The sequence below is a fragment of the Saccopteryx bilineata genome, chromosome X, assembly GCF_036850765.1.
Source record: "Saccopteryx bilineata isolate mSacBil1 chromosome X, mSacBil1_pri_phased_curated, whole genome shotgun sequence".
NCBI classification, from domain to species: domain Eukaryota; kingdom Metazoa; phylum Chordata; class Mammalia; order Chiroptera; family Emballonuridae; genus Saccopteryx; species Saccopteryx bilineata.
The window spans coordinates 76,230,695-76,253,010 of record NC_089502.1 but is presented as its reverse complement, the minus strand read 5'-3'; the positions used below and the strand labels follow the sequence as shown (position 1 = coordinate 76,253,010).

At 40.8% G+C, this 22,316-nt stretch overlaps 1 protein-coding gene and 1 non-coding gene across 2 annotated transcripts in view; both read left to right on the top strand.

Annotated features, from left to right (window-relative positions):
* TEX11 (testis expressed 11) overlaps positions 1-16,944 on the top strand; it is a 177,839-nt gene extending 160,895 nt beyond the window's left edge. The window contains exons 25-29 of the mRNA XM_066250480.1: positions 8,156-8,305; positions 9,826-9,934; positions 10,846-10,966; positions 16,094-16,258; positions 16,873-16,944. Of these exons, the coding sequence (XP_066106577.1) occupies positions 8,156-8,305; positions 9,826-9,934; positions 10,846-10,966; positions 16,094-16,258; positions 16,873-16,944 (617 nt within the window). The remainder of the gene's footprint in view (positions 1-8,155; positions 8,306-9,825; positions 9,935-10,845; positions 10,967-16,093; positions 16,259-16,872) is intronic.
* LOC136317975 (U6 spliceosomal RNA) lies at positions 5,023-5,126 on the top strand. The gene has a single exon (XR_010727961.1). It is a non-coding gene; the product is annotated as a U6 spliceosomal RNA (small nuclear RNA).
* Positions 16,945-22,316: the final 5,372 nt, after the last annotated feature.

Here is a 22,316-nt window from a genome sequence, read left to right as displayed (position 1 = left end):
CCATCTTCAGGTCTCTCAGGAGAATGATTTTAGTTGAACATATTACATTGTATAATCTTAAATGGTATGTATAACTAATATATAACATTGTTTAATCAGTAAACCTGTATACATTTAGGAAAAACAGTCTGAAGTAAAATAAAACATATACTTGTTTTATACTTTACATGAATAAGTCACCAAAAAGACAAAGCTCTTTGTTTTAATCCCAAAATTATTAACATAATATCATTTGCCAAATATTTACTTTTAAGTTTTGATTTTTTTTTCTTAGATTTTATTTATTGATTTTACTGGGGGTGGTAGACAAGAAGTAGTTGCTTCACTCTAGCTGTTCATTGGTTGCTTCCTGTGTGTGCCATGACCAGAAAAGCTGGGGTTTCAAACTGGTGACCTCAGCATTCCAGGTCAGAGCTGTATCCACTGCGCCAACATAGCCCAGGCTAAGTTTGGATTCTTAAAATGTTTCTGAGTTAGTAGAATTTTAAAAATAAGAATACTTTCAGTTTAGCACATGTAAAGTATTATAAATTGTTTCCTTTGGGGGGGAATTTTAAAATTATATGTATTAAGTGCTTATTTTTGTCTGTATCATTTAGAACAGAGCTCCTTTAATTTAGGAGACTTTATACTCTAATTTATGAATACCTTCCAGAGATAGAAAAGTATTTTACACTCACACAATGTGAACTCAAGGCCTTTTCAGTTACTGACACATAGAAACACAGACACTAGAGATCTTAAGGGTTCAGATCTGCAATTTAGCTGCTGGTCAATAGTAAACACAGAAACTTACTAGTTCAGATATCAGAGTACTGATCTTCCCAGCGAGCATGAAAAAGTTGATTGATTGGAGCTCAAAATAGACAAATACAACAAAAGACTAACAAATTAAGTTCTCTGTTGTTTCTTACCCAGAGACTAGATAATCTATTAATCCATTTACAGAGCTCACCAAATGGTAAGACCATAAAGCCATATTCTTGGTCATTGCTGTTACCAAGGGGAATAACTTCTTGGCTATACATAAACCAGAAATGAAAACAAAATGTAAACTCAGTAATAAAAAAGTGATGTATCAAAGTTCTGTTGGTAGTTAGGGTTCAGTCTGGGAGCCAAGGAAGCGAGTTTAAGCAGCCAATGAGTTGCACTTCTCCAGCAACGCAATGTACCCACTTTTGCCAACTTGATCTACTGAGCATTTTGCTCGTTATGTTAGAACCAGTTTTAATTTCTATTTCCTTTTGCTTGCTTATCTCTCATTTTCTGTACCATCATTGTTTATAAAGTAGTACCTCTTCTCTCTTTGCTGCTTGCAATTTTACCTTTATTTCTATGATGCTTTTATTTTTTTCTTCCCATTTCTTTTCTTTGCCTCTAAAATGACTCGTATTTCATTTTCTTTTTTCTACCAGCTCTTCCTTGAATTCTTGAATACCTGCTTTACTTCTTGTTTTATAGGTTACTTAATATTTTAAAGTTTATGCTGACATGTTTGGTCACAATTTTCATTTGCTTTATGGCAGCATTTCTCTGGAAACAGTTGTCCAGCTGCCATTCTTTTTTTCTGTTTCTCTCATCCCATTTTCATGCAGTATTTTATACTGTGCTTTTAAAAATAACTTATATTTTTTTAAATTGGACTTTGTTGTGGTAAGGAACAATTAACATGAGAGCTACCCTCTTCACAAAGTTTTTAAAGAGTATAATACTGTATTGTTTACTATAGGTACAGTGTAGTACAACAGATCTCTAGAGTTTATTCATCTTGTTCAATTTGAACTTTCTGCCTATTGATCAGCAACTCTTCATTTCTCCTCCCTCCAGTTCCTGGCGACCGCCACTCCACTCTTTGATTCTATGAATGTGATAGATCCAAATTTTAGATACCTCATATAAGTGGAATCGTGCAGTATGACTAATTTCATTTAGCATAATGTCCTTATTCAAAGTTCATCCATGTCACGTTTTACAGAGTTTTCCATTATGTGTGCATATTCCATTTTCTTCATTCATCCCTCAACGAACTTTTAGGCTGTTTCCATATTGCACCTATTGTGACTAGTACTGCAATAAACATGGGCATGCTAATAATACCTCATCAACATTCTTATTTCAATTCTTTTGGATAAATACCAGAAGTGGGATTGCTGGATCATATGGTAGTTCTGTTTTTAAGTTTTGGAGGAACTGCTATACTGTTTTCTATAGTGACTACGCCATTTTGCCTTCCCACCAATAATATACAAATGTTCCAATCTTTCCGCTACATTGCCAACACTTGATATCTTTTGTTTGATAACAGCCATCCTGACAGGTGTGAGATGATGTCTTGCTGTGGTTTTGATTTGCATGTATGTGATTATTAGTGACTTGAAGCACCTTTTCATCTGTCTGTTGGACATTTGTATACCTTTTGTGCAGAAATGTCTATTTAAGTCTTTAACCCCTTTTTAAATCGGGTTCTTAGTTTTTCACTGTTGAGTTGTGACAACCTATCTTTAATTGTGGTACTTTTCCTTTAGAAAAACTTTTTGCAGGAGATTCATGTGGAGAGGAGGCAAGGGCCAGGATCCAGGCTAACAGAAGTTTATACAGGACTTACAGTCTACAGCTGTGTGTGTGGGTTGTTGCCATCTCTACATTTTCTCAGCCAGTGGATATAGACACCTGTGAGGTTTCTCTTAATACAAAGATTCTTTCTTCTCAGCTGCCTCACTGACCTCCTGTTCACTCTTCAGCCCTTTCTCCTCTGCTTCTCAAAACCAAACCAAATCCAGACAAGTTCCTTCTACCAGCCTGTAAACTTTGTTCCTATTACTGTTGATAAAGAATTTGCAAATTGGGGTGTGCTCCTTACTTGGAGTGTGTACTTTGGTTGGCCTTTTCTTATTCCATTTTTATTTTGAAAATGTGTGCATTCATATTTGTGTGTATATACGCTAGAGTGAAAGCTTCATGAAGACATATTCTATGTCTGCTTTTGCTTACCTTCATATATCCAATACCTAACACAGCCATATATATACATATACACAAAAATACATATGAATATATATATATATATATATATATATCATATACAAAGTCTTGGAAGGATACACACCAAACTAAACATTTACGACCTATTGGAACAAAAATTAGTGAGTTTGGAGTCTTTTTATTTTACTTGTCTATTGTTTGAAGTTTTCAATGAACAAATAGTACTTTAATAATTAAAACAAAAATACATTTAGAAAAATGAATCTGACTTCTTAAAAGATTACATTTCTTAGGCTTGGGTATCTCTAATAAAATAATGCCTAAAATTATGAGCCCAGCATGTGAGTAATGTAAATAAAACATTAAGCTACCAACTGTAAATAGACAAATTAAGGAAAAGTGCTAAGTTGGTAAATCATAAGCTCCTGGGGGGAAATTGGACGACATAAACCATTTAAAAATCTGTTCTAAATCCGAGTTAATGAAGAAATGTATGTACAGTCACTGAAGTCTTAGTGCTGCAGGAATTGGCTCTTAACAAAGAACTAGCCCTGACATGCCGTTATATTAGTGACCTAAGGAAAGCAGCTTAACCACATTTATCCTACAAAGTTTATTAATTCCTAGAGGTTACTAGGTATTGTGAAAACATAGGAAATGTGTTACTGTTTCTGTCCTTAAGACATTTACAGTGGCCTGACCAGGCAGTGGCGCAGTGGATGGAGCATCGGACTGGGATGCGGAGGACCCAGGTTCGAGATCCTGAGGTCACCAGCTTGAGTGCAGGCTCATCTGGTTTGAGCAAAGCTCACCAGCTTGGACCCAAGGTTGCTGGCTCAAGCAAGGGGTTACTCAGTCTGCTGAAGGCCCATGGTCAAGGCACATATGAGAAAGCAATCAATGAACAACTAAGGTGTTACAACAAAAAACTAATGATTGATGCTTCTCATCTCTCTCCATTCTTGTCTGTCTGTCCCTTTCTATTCCTCTCTCTGACTGTTTCTCTGTCTCTGTAAAAAAAAAACAAACCAAACATTTACAGAAGAAAGGAGGTCAGACACATAATCTATTATACATATACAAAGCAAAATGAAATAACTTCACTGATAGAAATAAAATGTGTGGAACCAGTGAGGAAGAAATTATACATTCCAAAAGGTATTACTTGAACTTACTCTTGAAGAGTGAATAGGAAAAGCTGTGGGAATGGAATAAACAAATTCCATGAGTATCAGAGAACATTGTTAGTTTTGTAATTATCTGTTATTCAAGTGTTGTAAGTGGGAGGTAAGGCTAAAAGTAGTGTGATTTGTGTTGTGCCCCTTTCCAACAACAAATCAGGCCAGTACTATCAGTTGAGTCCGATCTACTTCATTTCTCACCTGAACCACAGTAATAGCTTACTCACTATCCTCTGTGTTTTCATTCTTGCTCCTCTGTGAATGCAGTAGCTCTGTAAACAGAGCAGCTAGAGTATGTAACACTACTCTAGAGTATGCAGTCTGACTTACGTAACATAAGTCAGGTCATGCCAGTACTCTTGTATGTTTCATTTACTTAGACTCAAAATCTGAAGTCTCTGCCTTTGTCTCCCATCACTCTGCTTCTCAGCTTACTGTACTCTAGCCCTACTGTATCAGTAATAGCTTATACTTTCCTGCCTCTGGACCTCTGCATTTGCCATTCCCTTTACCTAAAACATTCCTCTCGTGGATAGTGATATGGCTTGCTCCCCCACATCCTCTGCTCAAGTGCCACTCTGCCTCACAGAGGTCTTTTCTAACCACATTCTTTCTAAAATAACAACTTTCATCACTATCTACCTTCTGTATTTTTTCTTTACAATATACATCACTACTTGATATTAGGTTATATATTGTTTATTGTTTGTCTCTCTAACTAGAATCAAAGTTCTCTGCAGGCAGAGAAGCTATGTCTTGTTAATTCTCTATCCCTACCTCCTAACACTGTAGCTGGCACATAATGAAGATTAATAAATATTTATTAATGAAATGCTGCTGTGGCACCAGAAAGTCTAAAGTGCTCCCTTCAGCAGCACATGCAGTTAGTTGGAATGACAGAGAAGGTCAGCATGGTCCCTGTGCAAGGATGACACACAAATTTGTGGAGCATTCCATTTTTTTTTTCTTAAGTTGGAAACGGGGAGGCAGTCAGACAGACTCCTGCATGCGCCAGACCGAGATCCAACCGGCATGCCCACCAGGGGGCAGTGCTCTGCCCATCTGGGGCGCCGCAGCTCTGTTGCAACCAGAGCCATTCTAGCACCTGAGGCAGAGGCCATAGAGCCATCCTCAGCTCCCGGGCCAACTTTGCTCCAATGGAGCCTTGGCTGCGGGAGGGGAAGAGAGAGACAGAAAGGAAGGGGAGAGGGGGAGGGGTGGAGAAGCAGATGGCGCCTCTCCTGTGTGCCCTGGCCAGGAATCGAACCCAGGATTCTCCTGCATGCCAGGCCGATGCTCTACTACTGAGCCAACCGGCCAGGGCTGAGCATTCCATATTTTTTAAGTTAAACCTAGAAGTCATCTTAGTGATTAGATCTTTTTAAGCTATTTATTTTGTGATCTAGTAAAAATTTTATCTCAAAAACATGAAGATGGAAAAAAACCTTTAGTTGTTTTTGTAACTCATTGCAGGGAAGAATTTTGTGTACCTTCGGTGCTGTCATTTTGACCTTGCGGTAAAGTATTCACCAAGTGCCATCATTGAAAGTTTTCGTGGTTATGGCAACCAGGGCAAGCCTAAGAGCCTTAGATTGAAGTCCAGCATGGGTCCTCTATCAGCAGAAATTCGCTTTAGCTGTTTAGCTGGCAAGGCAAATGGTTGTCTCTATATATCTAGATAGATAGATAGATAGATAGATAGATAGATAGATAGATAGATAGATTGATTTTTTTCTATTGGTTGATTCTTGTATTTGCCTAAACTGGGGATTGAACCCACAACCTTGGCATACTGGGATAATGCTCTAACCAGCTGAGCTAACCTGCCAGGTTTATATATTTATATGTATGGTCTCAGCCCAGAACCTGGTCATTTTAATTTAATCAAAAAGAAAAAAGCAGGCTAGAATACTGTTAGGAATTCTGTTGTATCTGTAGACTATACTGGGGACTATTACCATTTTAACAATGTTAAATCTTCTAAGCCATAAGTGTGGAATATTGTTTTCATTTACATATTTTATTTTTATTCTTTTTAAGTTCTTTATTTACATCTTTTAAAATTTCTTTCAATGTACAAGTTTAGCACTTATTTTATTTAATTTATTCCTAAGTATTTTATTCTTATTCATGCTGTTATTAATGGAGTTGTTTTCTTAGTCTTATTTTCAGTTTGTTTATTGCTATTATATAGGAGTGGGATTGATTTTTGTATTCTAATGGTATTTTATTGGACTCACTAGGGGTCTATTTACAAGATCTCATTATGTCTTCTTTTCTAGTCTTGATGTCTTTTGTTTCTTTTTCTTGTCTAATTTCTTTAGCTAGAACTTCTAGAACAATGTTAAATAGCATTGGGAAAGTAGGCCTCCTCGACTTGTTCTTAATCTTAAAGAGAAAGAATCCAGTATTTCACCATTAAGTATGTTGTGAACTGTGTTTTTCAGGTGCCCTTTATCAGGTTGAGGAAGTTCCCTTCTATATCTCTGTTTGCATGGAGATGACATAATTGTTTATGTAGAAAATCCCAAAATATCGACAGAAAGTTACTGGGACTAATAAGTGATTTTAGCAAGTTATAGGATACAAGACCAATATTCAAAAGTTGATTATATATCTGTGTACTAGCAATGAAGTTCAAGAACAGACAATAACTGTAAAAAATAAAGAAATCTTACCTTTTGGCAGCTTGGATGGACCTGGATAGTATTAAGCTAAATGAAATGAACCAGTCAGGAAACACATGCACCATGTGATTTTATGTCTATGTGGAATCTAATGAACACAATGAAGTAATAAGCAAAATAGAAACAGACTCATAGTTACAAGAACAGAATGACAGCTGTCAGAGGGAATGGTGGTTGAGAGGGTGGGTAAAAAAGGTTAAGGTATTAAGCAAAGAGAAAACCTCATAGGCACAGATGAAAGTATGGGGATTACAAGAGGGAAGGGGAATGGGGTAGAAGAGGGGAAAGGGGGAATAAATGGTGATAAAATGAGATTTGACTTGGGATAAACAATCAATACGATATGCAGATGATACATTATAGAATTGTACATTTGAAACCTAAATAATTTTATTAACCCATGTTACCCCAATAAATTTAAGAATTTTTTAAAAGAATAGGTGATAATAATCAATAGTGATAAAAGTCAAAATAGTCGTTAACTGTGCTAAGGTAATATTGACTAGAAAGAAACGAGTTTTGTAAATATTCATTATCATGATCCTCGGTCATGGTTACATTAAACATAAAACTTCATCAAGCTATTTAAGATTAATGTACGTCATTCAGTATATTGTATGTATGCTATATCTCAACACTTTTTTATAAGTTCAACCTAACAGTGAATGAAAACCGTCTCACAAAGTGTGGTATTTGCCACCTCATACAAGATGTTGCCCATGGTGATAACCCAAGAAATATTGTTATCTGACTAAATGGAACAATTTAGAAACTTTTCTTTGCTTAAAATAAAACCTGTTAGTTTGTACAACACTGCATCTTCCAGTTAATTCAGTCATTAAAGTGAGACAGGTAAACATTGGATATGAACTCAATAACAGGAGGAGTTTTTCAGGCTTCTGAAGAACATCATGGCAATAACTTTAGGAAATAGGCAATGCTAATGATTGCAATACAGGATGCTGAAAGTATTGGTGTATTTATAGAGTTTTTAGAATATTTTATTTATTCATTTTAGAGGGGGCGGGGAGAAAGATGGAGGGGGAGGAGCAGAAAGCATCAGTTAACTCCCATATGTGCCTGACCAGGCAAGCCCAGGGTTTCAAACCAACAACCTCAGCATTCCAGGTCAACACTTTATCCACTGCACCACCACAGGTCAGGTAGTGAGTTTATAGATTTAAAAATATAAAAAATGTGTCCACAGAAGCTGGGGTAAAGCTTCAAATTGTAAGTAAAATTAATTTTCCTCAAGTGTAATGAAATGTAATTGCAGAGAATGCTATGTTTTTGCCTCTTTCTTAGGGAACTTCTGCAATAATCCATGTGATACACTGCTTATGCTGTATGAGTTTGAAGCTAGATCCAAGAAGAATGATGCATCACTGAATGTCTTCCTGGAATCGGTGTGGAATGTGCCTAATCTCGAAATCAAAGCACTTGAAACAATCGCACGTAAGAGCTACATTTCCTAATAGCACTATGTTTTTCGTTGTCTAATGGCATTCTTGAACCATTTTATATTATAATCATTTGTGCATTTATCTTCTATATAAAAGATTATTAAGCTCCTTAGGGCCATGAACAATAATTACTTATATTTGCTGTACTTATAAACCCTGGCTAAGTGCATTGCTCACAATAGATGCTTATATTTATTCTATGTGTGGAATTGGATTCTATAATTACACAATAGGGGGAGCTCAAGCTTAGTTTTGCTCAGCTAGATAGAAATATAAATGACTGCTTTATTAATCAAAGATTATGTAATCCTAGCATTTTATTAAAGTGTACAGAAAAATATTAGCAATATTTTTAATGTAATTGCCACTCTCAAATTTCTGGTTGGCCTATAAGTGGTATTTGGGAGCCCAAAGCCTCCATAGCAGTGGTAGTCAACCTGGTCCCTAACGCCTACTAGTGGGCATTCCAGCTTTCATGGTGGGTGGTAGCAGAGCAACCAAAGTATAAATAAAAAGATAGATTTAACTATAGTACGTTGTTTTATAAAGATTTATTCTGCCAAACTTAGCGAAAATCCTCATAAAGTACTTGGTAAGTTATTATTATATGCTTTAACTTGCTGTAACTCTGCTTTATAAATTTTATAAAGTTAAGTTACTTCCCTACTTTATAAATCACCATTACTATGGAACCAGTGGGCGGTTGGAAAATCTTACTACTAACAGAGATACAAAAGTGGGCGGTAGGTATAAAAAGGTTGACTACCCTGCTCTGTAGGGATCTAGAGCAAGAAATGGCTTAATTATCTTCTCTTTTTATCTTTCACCTACCTCCAGAGCCTCTGTGTGTGGCTAATAAAAGTATTAAGTAGCCCCAAGTGCACAAGAGTCACATTTGCTTTTCCTTGTCTTGCCAAGACAGAATTCCTAGAGACATGGAGCAGATGGCATATACTTTATGGACACATGATGGTTACCACTACTCATTATATAAAGGAACTGCAATTCTAGAGGTCCAGTAGATGCATCTGTAGGTTTTAGGGTCTGTTATCTCTTGAGCACTCACTCTCATGTCAAGTGTTGCCTGTTTTTAGTATCAGACAAAAACAGTAAATGGTACTGTGACTCAATATTTGATTAGTGTCCTATTACTGATCTGCTTTCTGTTTCCTCCTAGTGTGCCCCTCCTTGACTCTGGTTTATAAGGTTATTGCTTCACCTAGATTACTCTATGCAGGGTCAGAGAAACAGGAGGTTCTCTGTTGATATTTGCTGAATAAAAGATACCACTTGTTGATCCTACTATGTTTTCTGCCCAGAAAGTAGAAGATATCTCTGAAAACCACCATGGATTCAGTGGTTTATAAATTTGTGTGTGTGTGTGTATGTGTGTATTCGCTTCTGCTAATCTGTCTCAGGCCAGTTTTAGAGAAAGCAAATTGTAGCCTGGGATGAAAACTGTGATGGATGAGATTATGGCATTCACAGCCTTTCTTCCTTCCCTTCCTGTAGTATTAGCAATGGAAAAGCCTGCACATTACCCTTCCATTGCTCTAGAGGCCTTGAAAAGGGTTTTACTGGTCTACAGAACAAAGGAACCAATGAATCTTTTGAAATACAGGTTAGTAATTGTAACTCAACACTGTATCCAGGCTTTTTGATAGCCAAAAGAGCCGTAGTCAGTGCCTCACAAGTCATCAATCATCCTCACCTGGCCCAATTTAAAGAGGATCAGGGCACTCCTATAACTTCTTAACTAAAAAGCCTTCAGAACAGATCCATATTCAGAGTTGTATTATAGATTAAGAATTAGCTAAGTCAAGGACTCTGGTTTTCCCAAAGGAGAAACAGAGGGGGGGAAATTGCTTCTTTGTGAGAGTATTTATATACTAAAATTATTAGGAACCTTTCTTCATTTCATTACTAAATATGCCCAATGTAGACAGAAGATAATATAACAACAGTGTATTTCCCACCAAAGTATAACAAAGGTTAACATTTTGCTTTGTTTGCCTCGGTTTTTTTTCTAAGCACCTTTCTATGAGGGCCAATAAGTGCTGTACATAATATAGTTATTAGAGATTTTGTGTTTTCTGTGCCTAGACATGGGGAAAAATAGATGTTATATGATTTTTCTCTGGAAAACATCATTACAGTACTCCTTTTCTGAGATTTGAGAGACATTTCTCCTGGAATTATTTCCAATTTAAATCCCAATTTTCTTGCCCGTTTCAGGATGTAAAGTGCTTGTAGATTCAACCAGTTCATAAAATATATTAAATAGCCACAACACCTTAGTGTAAGAAGCTAAAAAAATAAGTGAAAGACAACTATAATAAAAGGAAAGATTGGTTAGCCCCCTTTATAGCTTCAAAAATCTGTCTTCTGAGGTTGGAGGCCAGATAAAATTGAGGGAAGAACAGACATGTTTTGAAGCTTTTAGTCTGGGATAACGTCCAGATTTTACTCATCTTAGCCATGAAGCCAATGATTTCTTTCCTTATGGGATGAATTTTCTCTTTTTGATTTCAGCAACTGTCTGCACAACTTGATCAACATCTTACTGCCAGAAGGGGTGCCAGATGTAGAACTGTGTCCCCTGGAAGAAATTAGGGGCTATTTTGAAGGGGCTTTGAACTTGATGAGCCGTACCGTAAGTCAAACAGGGTTACAAACTTTCAGCTAATTTTAAAGATCTGAACTGTGTTGTGTATTAGAAATTACATAGACTAATGCTTTCTGATAGGAGTTCTAGGGTAAATAAATTCATATTACAATATAGTTACATGCTACAAAATTTTCCTGGGTTTATGAAATATACATAGTTAATAGTAGAAAGTTTGTAATATAAGTAAGTTTACTATGGATAAGGTCAAAATAGCAGTACCACCTGGCATTTTGGGTTATTTTGTACTTTTTCTAAGTGAGAGGAGGGGAGATGGTGAGACAGACTCTTGCGTGTTCCCCAACTGGGATCCACCTGGCATTACCCTTCTGGGACTGGAATCAACCAAGCAATCCTCAGTACCTGAGGCTGACACTTGAACCAACCGAGCCACTGGCTAAGAGAGGGGAAGATAGAGAAGGGGGAGAGAGTGGGAATAAGAAGCAGATGGTCACTTCTCTTATGTGCCCTGACCAGAGATGGAACCCTGGATGTCCGCAAGCCAGGCCAGTGCTCTATCCACTGAGCTAACTGACCAGGGCCTTTTTTTGGGTGTGTGACCAACAGAGTCAGACAAAGGGACAGATAGGGACAGACAGACAGGAAGGGAGAGAGATGAGAAGCATCAATTCCTCGTTGCGGTACCATAGTTGTTCATTGATTGATTTCTCATGTGTGCCTTGACCGCGGGCCTTCAGCAGACCGAGTGACCCCTTACTCGAACTAGATGAGCCTGCACTCAAGCTGATGACCTCAGGGTCTCGAACCTGGGTTCTCCACATCCCACTCCAACGCTGCATCCACTGCACCACCACCTGGTCAGGCCAAGGCCTATTTTGTATTTTTAAAACCAGGTAGAACTGTTATTCTTCTAGCAAGTTGATGAGATTCTCTCCATTCCTTTTTTTTTCTGAATGAGTGTTGAATTTTGTCACATACTTTTCGTGCATCAACTGATATGATCATGTGATTTTCCCCCCCTTAACCTGCTAATATGGTGGATTACATTGACTGATTTTAAATATTGAACAAGCTTTGCATCCTTGAAATAAATTCCACATGGTAATAGTATATAATTATTTTTGCATATTGCTAGATTCTATTTACCAGTAATTTTGTAAAAGATCCTTCATCTATATTCATGAATGATACTGGCCTGTAGTTTTCTTCTTATGTCCTGTCTTTGTCTGGTTTGGGGTTATGTTCCCTCCTTTTTTACATTTTTGGAAAAGATGATGTAGAATTTATGTAGTTCTTTTCTAATTGTTTGGTAGTATTCTCCACCAAACACTCTGGGCCTGGAGATTTTTTTTCAAGAGTTTTTAAATTATAAATTAAATTTCCTAAATAGTTATAAAACTGTTCAAACTATCCATTTTATATTGGGAGAGTTGTGGTAACTTTGTTTTTCAGTGAAGAGATCCATTTCATCTAAGATGTCAAATATATGTGTATAGGGTTCTTTATAGTATTCCCTTGTTATTTTCATGTGTGCAATGTCTGTAGTAATATTCTTGATATTGATAATTTATGTCATCCTTTTTTTCTGTCATTCTTCCCCGAAGTTAAATTTTCCCCACCTTTTCAAAAAACCAGCTCCTCCATTGATTTTCTCCACTGTCTTTGTTTTCAATTTCATTGATTTCTGCTCTTATCTTTATTATTTACTTTACTATGCTTACTTTGCATTTAGTTTGCTTTTCTTTTTCTAGGTTCTTGAGATGGGAACTTATATTATTAATTTAAGACTTTTTCTTTTTTCTTTTATTTATTTTATTTTATTTTTAATTAAATGAGAGGTAGGGAGGCAGAGACAGACTCTCACATGTGCCCCAATGGGGATCCACCCAGCAAACCCTCTACCAGGTGATGCTCTGCCCATTTGGGCTGCTGTTCCATTGGTCAGCAACAGGGCTATTTTAGCACCTGAGACAAGGCCATGGAGCAATCCTCAGCATCTGGGGCCAACTTTTGCTCAAACCATTCAAGCTATGGCTGCAGGAGGAGAAGAGAGGGGTGGAGAAGTAGATGGTCACTTCTGTGAGCCCTGACTGGGAATCGAACCCAGGATTTCCACATGCCGGGCCAATGCTCTATCACTGAGCCAATTTGCCAGGGCCATTTTTTATTTATTCATTTGAGGAAAGGGGAGAGGGGAAGAGAGAAGGAGGAGAGAGTGCTTCAGCTCATAGTTGCTTCACTTTAATTGTTCATTGATTGCTTCTCATATGTGCCTTGACTGGGTGACTCAAGCTGAGCCAGTGACATCGGGATTTTGAACCAGGAACTTTAGTGTTCTGGGTTGCCACTCTGTCTCCTGCACCTCCACCAAGACTTTTCCTTTATCCTACCATACATATTTAGTGCTTTGAATTTCCCTCTGGGTGCTGCTTTGGCTGTGTCCCACAAATTTTGTTATGTTTCATTTTCATTTTCATTTTCATTTACTTCAGTGTATCTTTTATTTTCCTTGAGACTTTTCTTTGACCTATAGATTACTTAGAAGTGTGTTGCTTAATTTCTGAATGTTTACAGATTTTATTATCTTTCTGTTATTGAATTCTAGTTTTATTCCATCTTGTCAGAGAACACAGTTTTTATTATTTTATTTTGTTTTTAATTTTTTTTTATTGATTGATTGACTTTAGCGAGTAGGGAAGGGGGAGAGAGAGAGGGAGAGACAAGAACATTCTATCCTTCCTGTATGTGCCCTGACCGGGGATTGAACCAGCATCCTCCATGCTTCCGGATGACACCCTAACCAACTTTTATTATTTTAATTAATTAACTTTTTTGAGATATATTTTACAACCCAGGATATGATCTGTCTTGGTATATGTTCCATGGGCACTTGAAAAGAACGTGTGTTCTGTCTTCCAAAGACCATGTTTGTTTGCTCAGCTTGTTAGTTCAGGTAAAATCACAGCATTGTCAGACACTGACCAGGCTGTGAATATACAAAGGTAATGCCATTTTGCCTTGAAGGCACTCCCAGCCTAGTGGAGGAGACACAGTGCTACACGTGCCGTCCTGGTGCTGTGAACAAAGTCCCGGGAGAGTCAGGGAAAGCCTCACTGGGCAGGGTGCATTTGACTACATAGCAGATTTCTTTTGTTCGTTTGTTGATTCATTCACTCAATAAACACCTATTACATTATGTCCTTGTCAAGGGCCAGGCAGTATTGGATTGTGAGGCTACAAAGATGAACAAGAAAAATGTGCCTTACGGAGATCAAGAGCAGGAGATAAATATATAAGCAGTTTCAAAACAGCCTGATAAGTTGTGTTACAGAAATGTAACCTTTGCTATGGGAACAGAGAAACAGGACTAACTCTGCTTGTGAATTTGAAGAAAAAGAAGTTTGCCAAGTAGACAAGGGTGGCGTGTCAAGTAGAGAAACTAGACCTCCTGTGACTGTGCCAGTGAAATACTCATTTCTTGTACTGAACAGGAACACCTGCTTCCTGTGCTGCTTTGACTAGCCCTTAATGACACATCCTGTCCTCTTTATACATGGACCCTTGTCTCCCCCAAGGCACTATGTGTCCTTTAGGATAAGAGCTTTGTCCTGTCCACCTTACCACCCTTTTTCTCATAGTGTTTTGTTTATAGTCATTTTTTATAGACCCAAATGAGTGACTTACAGCTGAGATGATGTCACTGACACTCACAAGAAAGTGCTGCCCAAGTCTTGTATCTCATTCCCCTTCCGAGGGCCTGAGACCTGGCGTGTAGCTGACGGACTTTAATGTGGGATGAGCACTTGGCTGTTCCCTTTGTGGTCCATCTCCTGTACAAGAAAGTTGCTCCCTAGACTAATCCTTCTCACTATTACAAAATCCTGTGAACAGCCATGTTAGAGACACTCATAAGGCAAAGACCATTTTAGAAATGTACCCTTTAGTCATAGCCAGGTATATATTGTCACCGCTAAAGATGAGTATTTATTAAAAAATACAATCAGGCCCTGGCCGGTTGGCTCAGTGGTAGAGCATCGGCCTGCCGTGCAGGAGTCCCAGGTTCGATTCCCGGCAGGGCACACAGGAGAAGCGCCATTTGCTTCTCCACCCCTCCCCCTCTCCTTCCTCTCTGTCTCTCTCTTCCCTTCCCGCTGCTGAGGCTCCATTGGAGCAAAGATGGGCCGGGTGCTGGGGATGGCTCTGTGGCCTCTGCCTCAGGCGCTAGAATGGCTCTGGATGCAACAGAGTGACCCCCCAGAGGGGCAGAACATCGCCCCCTGGTGGGCATGCCGGGTGGATCCCGGTCAGGCGCATGCGGGAGTCTGTCTGACTGCCTCCCCGTTTCCAGCTTCGGAAAAATGAAAAAAATTAAAAAAAAAATTATAAAAAAAAAATACAATCAGTTGATGCTAAGTAAAATAGATCACCCTCCATAACCAGTTTTTGTCCTTAAGTCAAGAACTGAGTTTTCCTGGAGAAAGAATTCTGCCTCAAGACAGTAACAAAGAAATCCTGCATAAGTTTCCAGCCTGCTGACCTGCCATACAGATTTCAGACTCGAGATTGCACCGTCAGTTCTCACCTGAACTCACTCACGGCCTACTGGCCTACCCTACAGATTTCAGACTTGCCGGCTCCTGCGAGACACTTCCTTAAAATGCACTTGTCTCTGTATCTCTCCCTACACATATGTCTGTGCATGTGCGTGTGCAAAAAAAAAAAGAAAGACAAATATTAATATAATTTCTATTCCAAATACAAACTTATTCAGATCAAGGAAATTAAGAGATTGGATAAAACTGCTTCTTGACAAGCTTCTCTGATAACCAGAGGTGTAGGAACTGGTGGAATTGTTGGCCGAGTAAAGCCCTGAACAGGATACAGGTTTTTCTCCTGCTTAAAGGAGACCAGGACCCAGTCCAGGTGGGCCTCATTGCGTTTTCAACCCATGTCACTTCCTGAGGTCTTGCTCTGAGCTGACCGAGCTTTGGGGCGTGGCACCCCACTGTCCAGGGGCCAGGATAGCTCATGGAGGCTGTGGCTCCGTCCTTGATGTTAGCAGCACACCTATTATTTTGTAACAATGGGACACGGCACTGATGCCATTAGTGCTGCAATGATTGTGACAGCAAACATATCATTTCTGGATTTCAGAAAGGCTACCCAGAAGTAGAGGTTCTCTGGCTAATGATCATGTCCTGGAATACTGGGATATGTATGTATAGCATGAAAAAGTACCTGTCTGCTGAGAAATGGAGTGGCCTGACAGTGCGCTTTGTCCAGCACCTTGGCTCCCTCAGGGGAGGCTACCAAGCTCAGGTGAGGAGGGCAGACGGCTGGGGGGGGGTGTCTGTGCTTCCAGGAGGGACTCTACGCCACCTGCCAGTGAGGAAAGGCTCTTGATCCCTGTTCTTCTCAGTGGTTCCATAGAACTGCAAGTTAGGCAACTAGAAACGGTCACTTCTTAGAGCAAAAAGCAGGAGGGACGGTGAGCAGGGAACTTCAGGGCAGCGAATAGAATCTAATGAAGACAAAGGCCGAGAGGGAGTGCTGGGGCTACTCAGCACTGCCCGGGCTCGCACAGAGCACAGGCCTCCTCTGGCGATGCCTTCTTAAAAAGCTGTTTTCTGGGGGAACTATTCTCAGTTGCAGACTTCTGGGCTGTTAAGCTAATTAAGGAGAGGCTTGGTGGAGAACAAGTCTTGTTAACGAATAAAAGCAAAGGGTCGTTTATGTTTTAAGTCTCTCCTCCCTTATGGGAGTTGCCTGTTCCTAGAAAACAGACTGGTAGCGTGGGGCCCCTGTTCCCCATGAGAGGGATGCATTTTCTCCTCAGCATGGCATAGCTGGAGCTTAGATTCGCGTGCCATTCTCGGGGGTGCTTTTCCAAATCATTTCCCCTCAAGATGTCTATTTACTCTTCTCTTTCCCAGGTTAATGTGCTGCATCGTGAGCTGATGGAAGAATTAAGGAAATACTGGGGCACAAAATATTACGAAGAGTGAGAACTGCTGGAACGAACGAACGAACCACAGGAGTGAGCACTCTGCCAACATCATGGTCCTGAGACAATGTTTGAATTAACTACTGTTAAGCGTGTTCATGAATTTTTGTTTGCTGTTTCTCAGGACCTATTTTCATGTTTAAATTTCATGTTCTGAAATAAATGCATCAGCTCAACCACTGTGACCAGCTCATTTTTGGGGGGAATAAATGAATTTTCAAATGTGGTAAAAACTACATATTGAAATAGCCCGTGTGAGAGCTAGATGCCCCGTGTGAACAAAAAGGAGTGTTTGTTCCAGTCTGCCGCAGGTTGTACTTTGTTCCAGAAGTGCTCGAATTCCCCACACCTGACAATAAGGGAGAACCACAGACTGTCATGAAATCTCTCCGTGATGTCCTGGAGAGTGGATTGGGCCGGTTTCTGTCAGAATATGTCCTATGACAGGGAACTGCCAAGCTTGCTCAATTGACCTATTTTCTGTCTGATTGGCAAAACGTTCTTCCTCTGAACAGAAACTTGTCTCCCTGTAACAAGTCTGCTTCATGCCACATGCCCTTTGGAGAACTGAAGTCAGGAGTCAGGTCCCCACTCCTGGGCTGTGGTTCGGGAGGGCGGGACGAAAAGGGGAAGGAATTGAGAAGACAATTCAGAACAGTATGGGGTGGGGGGCGTAGAAAAAGGGAAACGGGGGGGGGTAAGTGGTGATGGAAGGAAATTTGGGTGGTGAACACAGTACAATATACAGATAATACGGAATTGCACACCTGAAACCTATGTGATTTCATTCACCATAATGTCATCCCAATAAATCCAATAAAATTGTTTTGAGAGAGGCAGGGAGAGCAAGAGACAGGAACATGGAGCTGCCCCTGTGTGTGCCTTGTCCAGGGAACCAAACCAGCAACCTCTGCGCTTCGGGATGACACTCCAACCAACCGCACTATGCAGCTAGGGTTTTATTTATTTTTTAGAGAAAGAGTAAGGGGGGAGAAGGAAAAGAAACATTTATTTGTTCCACCGGTTATGCATTCTTTGGTTGCTTCCTATGTGTGCCATGACTGGGGATCGAACCTGCAAACTTGAGTTTTTTTTTTCTTTTTTTAAGAAGAGACAGACTCCTGCATGTGCCCTGACCAGATCCAATCAGCAACCCCATCTGGGGCCTATCCTCTAATCAACCTGAGCCATCCTCAGCAGCCAGAGCTGACACTTGAACCAATCAAGCCACTGGAGAGGGGAAGAGGGAAAGAAGAGAAGTTTTTTTGTGTGTGCCCTGACCGGGGATTGAACCTGGGACTTCCACATGCCAGGCCGATGGTCTTAGCCAACCGGCCAGATTTTGAAATACTTTCATACTTACAGAGAAGGTGCAAGTAAGCACAGATAATTGTCATACAACCTTCACCCAGTTTCCCTACTTGTTAACATTTTACTGCATTGCTTTATTCTCTTTGTGTGTGTTTCTTTCTGAACCACCTGAGATTAGTTTGCAGACATTTCTCTCCATTACCATTTAATATCTCAGTGTGTATTTCCTAAAAACAGGAATACTTTTCTACATGAGTGTAGTACAACCATCAAAATTAGGACACAGTGATAAAATTCTACCACTATAGGGACTCCATCCAGATTTCACTAGTTGTCATGTGTCTTTCATCTCCTGCAAAGAGAAACAGTTTCCCAGTCTTTCCTTATCTTTCATGAACTTGGGGTTTTGTTGTTGTTGTTGTTGTTTTGTATTTTTCTGAAGTTGGAAACGGGGAGGCAGTCAGACAGACTCCCGCATGCACCCGACCAGTATCCACCCGGCACGCCCACTAGAGGGCGATGCTCTGCCCATCTAGGGCATCGCTCTGTCGCAACCAGAACCATTCTAGCGCCTGAGGCAGAGGCCACAGAACCATCCTCAGCACCCGGGCCAACTTTGCTCCACTGGAGCCTTGGAGCCTTGGCTGTGGGAGGGGAAGAAGAGAGAGACAGAGAGGAAGGAGAGGGGAAGGGGTGGGGAAGCACATGGGCACTTCTCCTGTGTGCCCTGGCCAGGAATCGAACCCGGGACTCCTGCACACCAGGCCGACACTCTACCACTGAGCCAACCAGCCAGGGCTTGACCTTGGTATTTTTGAAGAGTATAAGTTTGCTACTTTGTAGCATGAACTTCAACTTGGATGTATCTGATGTTCCCTAAGGATTAGATTCAGTTGATGCATTTTGGGTAAGCATACCAGAAAAGTGGTATGTTCTTCTCAGAGCAGCTTACCAACAGACACACAAGGTCAATTTGTCCCATCACTGGTTAAAGGTAACATGGTGTCTACCAGATACCTAGTGATTGATAAGTAATTATGAAGTACTTTCTGGAAGATACTTTCAGACCAAATATCCTATTTTTCATTAAACTTTCACTCACTAGTTGTAGCATCCATTGATTTTTTTTTTAAGGTGAGAGGAGAGGAGGAGAGGTAGTGAGGCAGACTCCTGCATGTGCCCCGACTGGGATTCACCCAGCAACCCCATCTGAGGATGATGCTTGAATCAACTGAGTTCATTTTTAGCACCTGAAGCTAATGCGCTCAGACCAGCGGAGCTATCCTCAATGCCCAGGGCCATGCTGGAACCAATCGAGCCACTGGTTGTGGGAGGGGAAGAGAGAGAGAAGAGGGAGAGGAGAGAGTGGGGAGAAGCAGATGGTCGCTTCTCCTGTGTGCCCTGATCGGGAATCAAACCCAGGACATCCGTACACCCCACCAATGTTCTATCCACTGAGCAACCAGCCAGGGCCAGCATCTGTTGATTCTTGCCTGAATTAATATTTACTATGATGGTTGCTAAATGTGGATTTTCAAATTTCCATCATTCCCTTATTATTTACCATTTTACATTTGTTAGGTAGAGTAGTTCTTCCCTTGCTTATCTATTTGTGTTTTTAAAATATTTTTGTACAGACTATGGGTTTCTACTTTATTTAATGAGTTAAAATCCAGTAGTATCATTATTTTGCTTCTCAAAGCTGGTACCTATGTCCTTTTGACATGTCCCCGTCATTCTTTGAACACTTCTTTCTATGACACCATAAGATGTTCCAGACTCATATGTTCCCCGTCTGTGGGTCAAGTAAGTTTGCAAATGTGATGTATATGTTTGCTCACTTATAGTTTGCATTGGGTGTGGGGGATAGGCTTTACGCAGGCAAGGTCCTTATAGCCTAAGGCTTAGTTTTAAGACTAAGCCTTTCCCACCCTTTTAATACTAAGATCTTCTCAACACTAAGCTTTTCCCACACCCTTGACTGTTGCATGATGTGGCGTGGTGCACTCTTATGAGGAATCCCATTATACCTCAGATAATTGACTTTGTATCAGAGACTTCCTTATTTGTATATTGGCTTAAAGGTTTTTATTTCTACACTATAAAATAAGGGAGACCAGGGGCTCTCTCTCTTGGTTCCTGAAATTAGCATTGCAGAGGAGAAGCAGCCAAGATGGTGGAGTGCTGAAGGAGAAGCCAGTTTATGCAGAGTTTATACAGAGTTTGTGCAGAGAGAGGAGATAAGGCTGGTGGGGCCTTTGATTCTAGGAATACTCGGATGAGTCAGTGGCTTTGGGAGCCCTGAATGGAAAGGGAAGTGTTTTCCCACTGTGTGTATTGACTTGCCCACCGGGTGCAAGCTAGGATTAAAGTTAATGGCCCACCAGTTCTTGGCTCTGCTGTTTCATTACTGTCTGTTGGAATCAAATGCGAACCTGCACAGGCCAGGTGGCTGTGATGGTGGTCGTGGCTACTGGCCATACATTTGGCGTAGTCTGCAGCAGGATTTGAATTAGTTCAGTAAGGAGCCACCACCACCTTTGAGCGGTGGAGTAGAGGACTGACTGCTGTTATGGTTCCCCATGGCTGTCCTTTTGGGGGCCGTAGGCTGGCTGACTTTTACAGCCATGCATGAGGAAACCAAGAGCTCTGTGGAAGAAGCTGCCCAGGACCTGCAGACCGAGCTGTGGAAGGAGTGGAGCAAGCACCAGAGAAAGAGATGCCGACCCTGGAGCAGGAGGAATCGCTGGAGAAGGAGGCTGACCAGGTTGGAGAGTTTTACCTGGTAATGGAGCAGCTGTGGAGAAGGAATCACAAGTGTGTGATTTGCAGATTTCCCTGGAGATTTCCCAGAGCCAGCTGCAGCAGGAGACCGGGGCTGAGTCTGGGCCCGGGCTACAAGGCCCGCGGGGCAGCAGGCGGCAATAGCCTGGGGCTCAAGCCCGGAGACAGGAGCTGGCATTCCCAGCTCCTCTACTGAGGATGAGAAGGCTAAAGATGCTGTCCGCAGTCTCCAGAAGGTGAGAGCCCAGCAGCAAGGAGTACCTGCTACACCCCTGGTAGGACTGCGATTTGGGGACATAGGGGTGAATGCCATCATGCTCTTCGGAGCAGAGATGGAAATGCTGACTGCCATTGCCACGTGCTCCTCCTTGGGACAGTATAAGACCTGCCAGGTCGACAGGGATGAGAAGGGGGGAGCTGAGGCCCCGTGTGCGTGGACTGTCTCCTGGACTATGACCAGAGTGAGCACTGGCTCCTTTGTTGGATGAACTTACGGAGTTTGGACAATGTGAAATACCCTGATAGGGGCAGGGGGAAGGCAGCTTTGCTGGAGACCCTCCCTCTGCCCTGGGAAGCTTTTAACATGGTGAGAAAGAAGTCCGAGGACATTTTGTGCTTTTGGCAAAGTGCTCAGAGACTGGTGAAGTTTATCTTTGTAATTGTTGAAATTGTATGCTTGGTCATGTTGTAATTTGTGTAATATGCGTAATTTCCTTGTGCAGAAATACCTGTGCTTTAGGTTGTAAGTGAGCAAAAGGGGTGGAATGTGGGTCAAATAAGTTTGCAAATATGATGTTTATGTTTGCTTGCTCATAGTTTGCATTGGGTGTAGGGGACAGGCCATAAGCAGGCAGGATCCTTATAGCCTAAGCCTTAGTTTTAAGACTAAGCCTTTCCCACCCTTTTAATACTAAGATCTTCTCAACACTGAACTTTTCCCCACACCCTTGACTATTGCATGATGTGGGGTGCCGCACTCTCATGACGAATCCCATTATGCCTCAGATAAGTGACTTTGTATCAGAGACTTCCTTGTTTGTATACTGGCTTAAAGGTTTTGATTTCTACACTATAAAATAAGGGAAACTAGGTGCGTGCGCGCTCTCTCTCTCTCTCTCTCTCTCTCTCTCTCTCTCTCGGTTCCTGACATCAGCATTGCAGAGGAGAAGCAGCCAAGATGGCAGAGTGCTGAAGGAGAAGCCAGTTTATGCAGAGAGAAGGAGAGGGGGAATAGAGGTGAATAAGGCTGGTGAGGTAGAAACCTTTGATTCTAGGAAA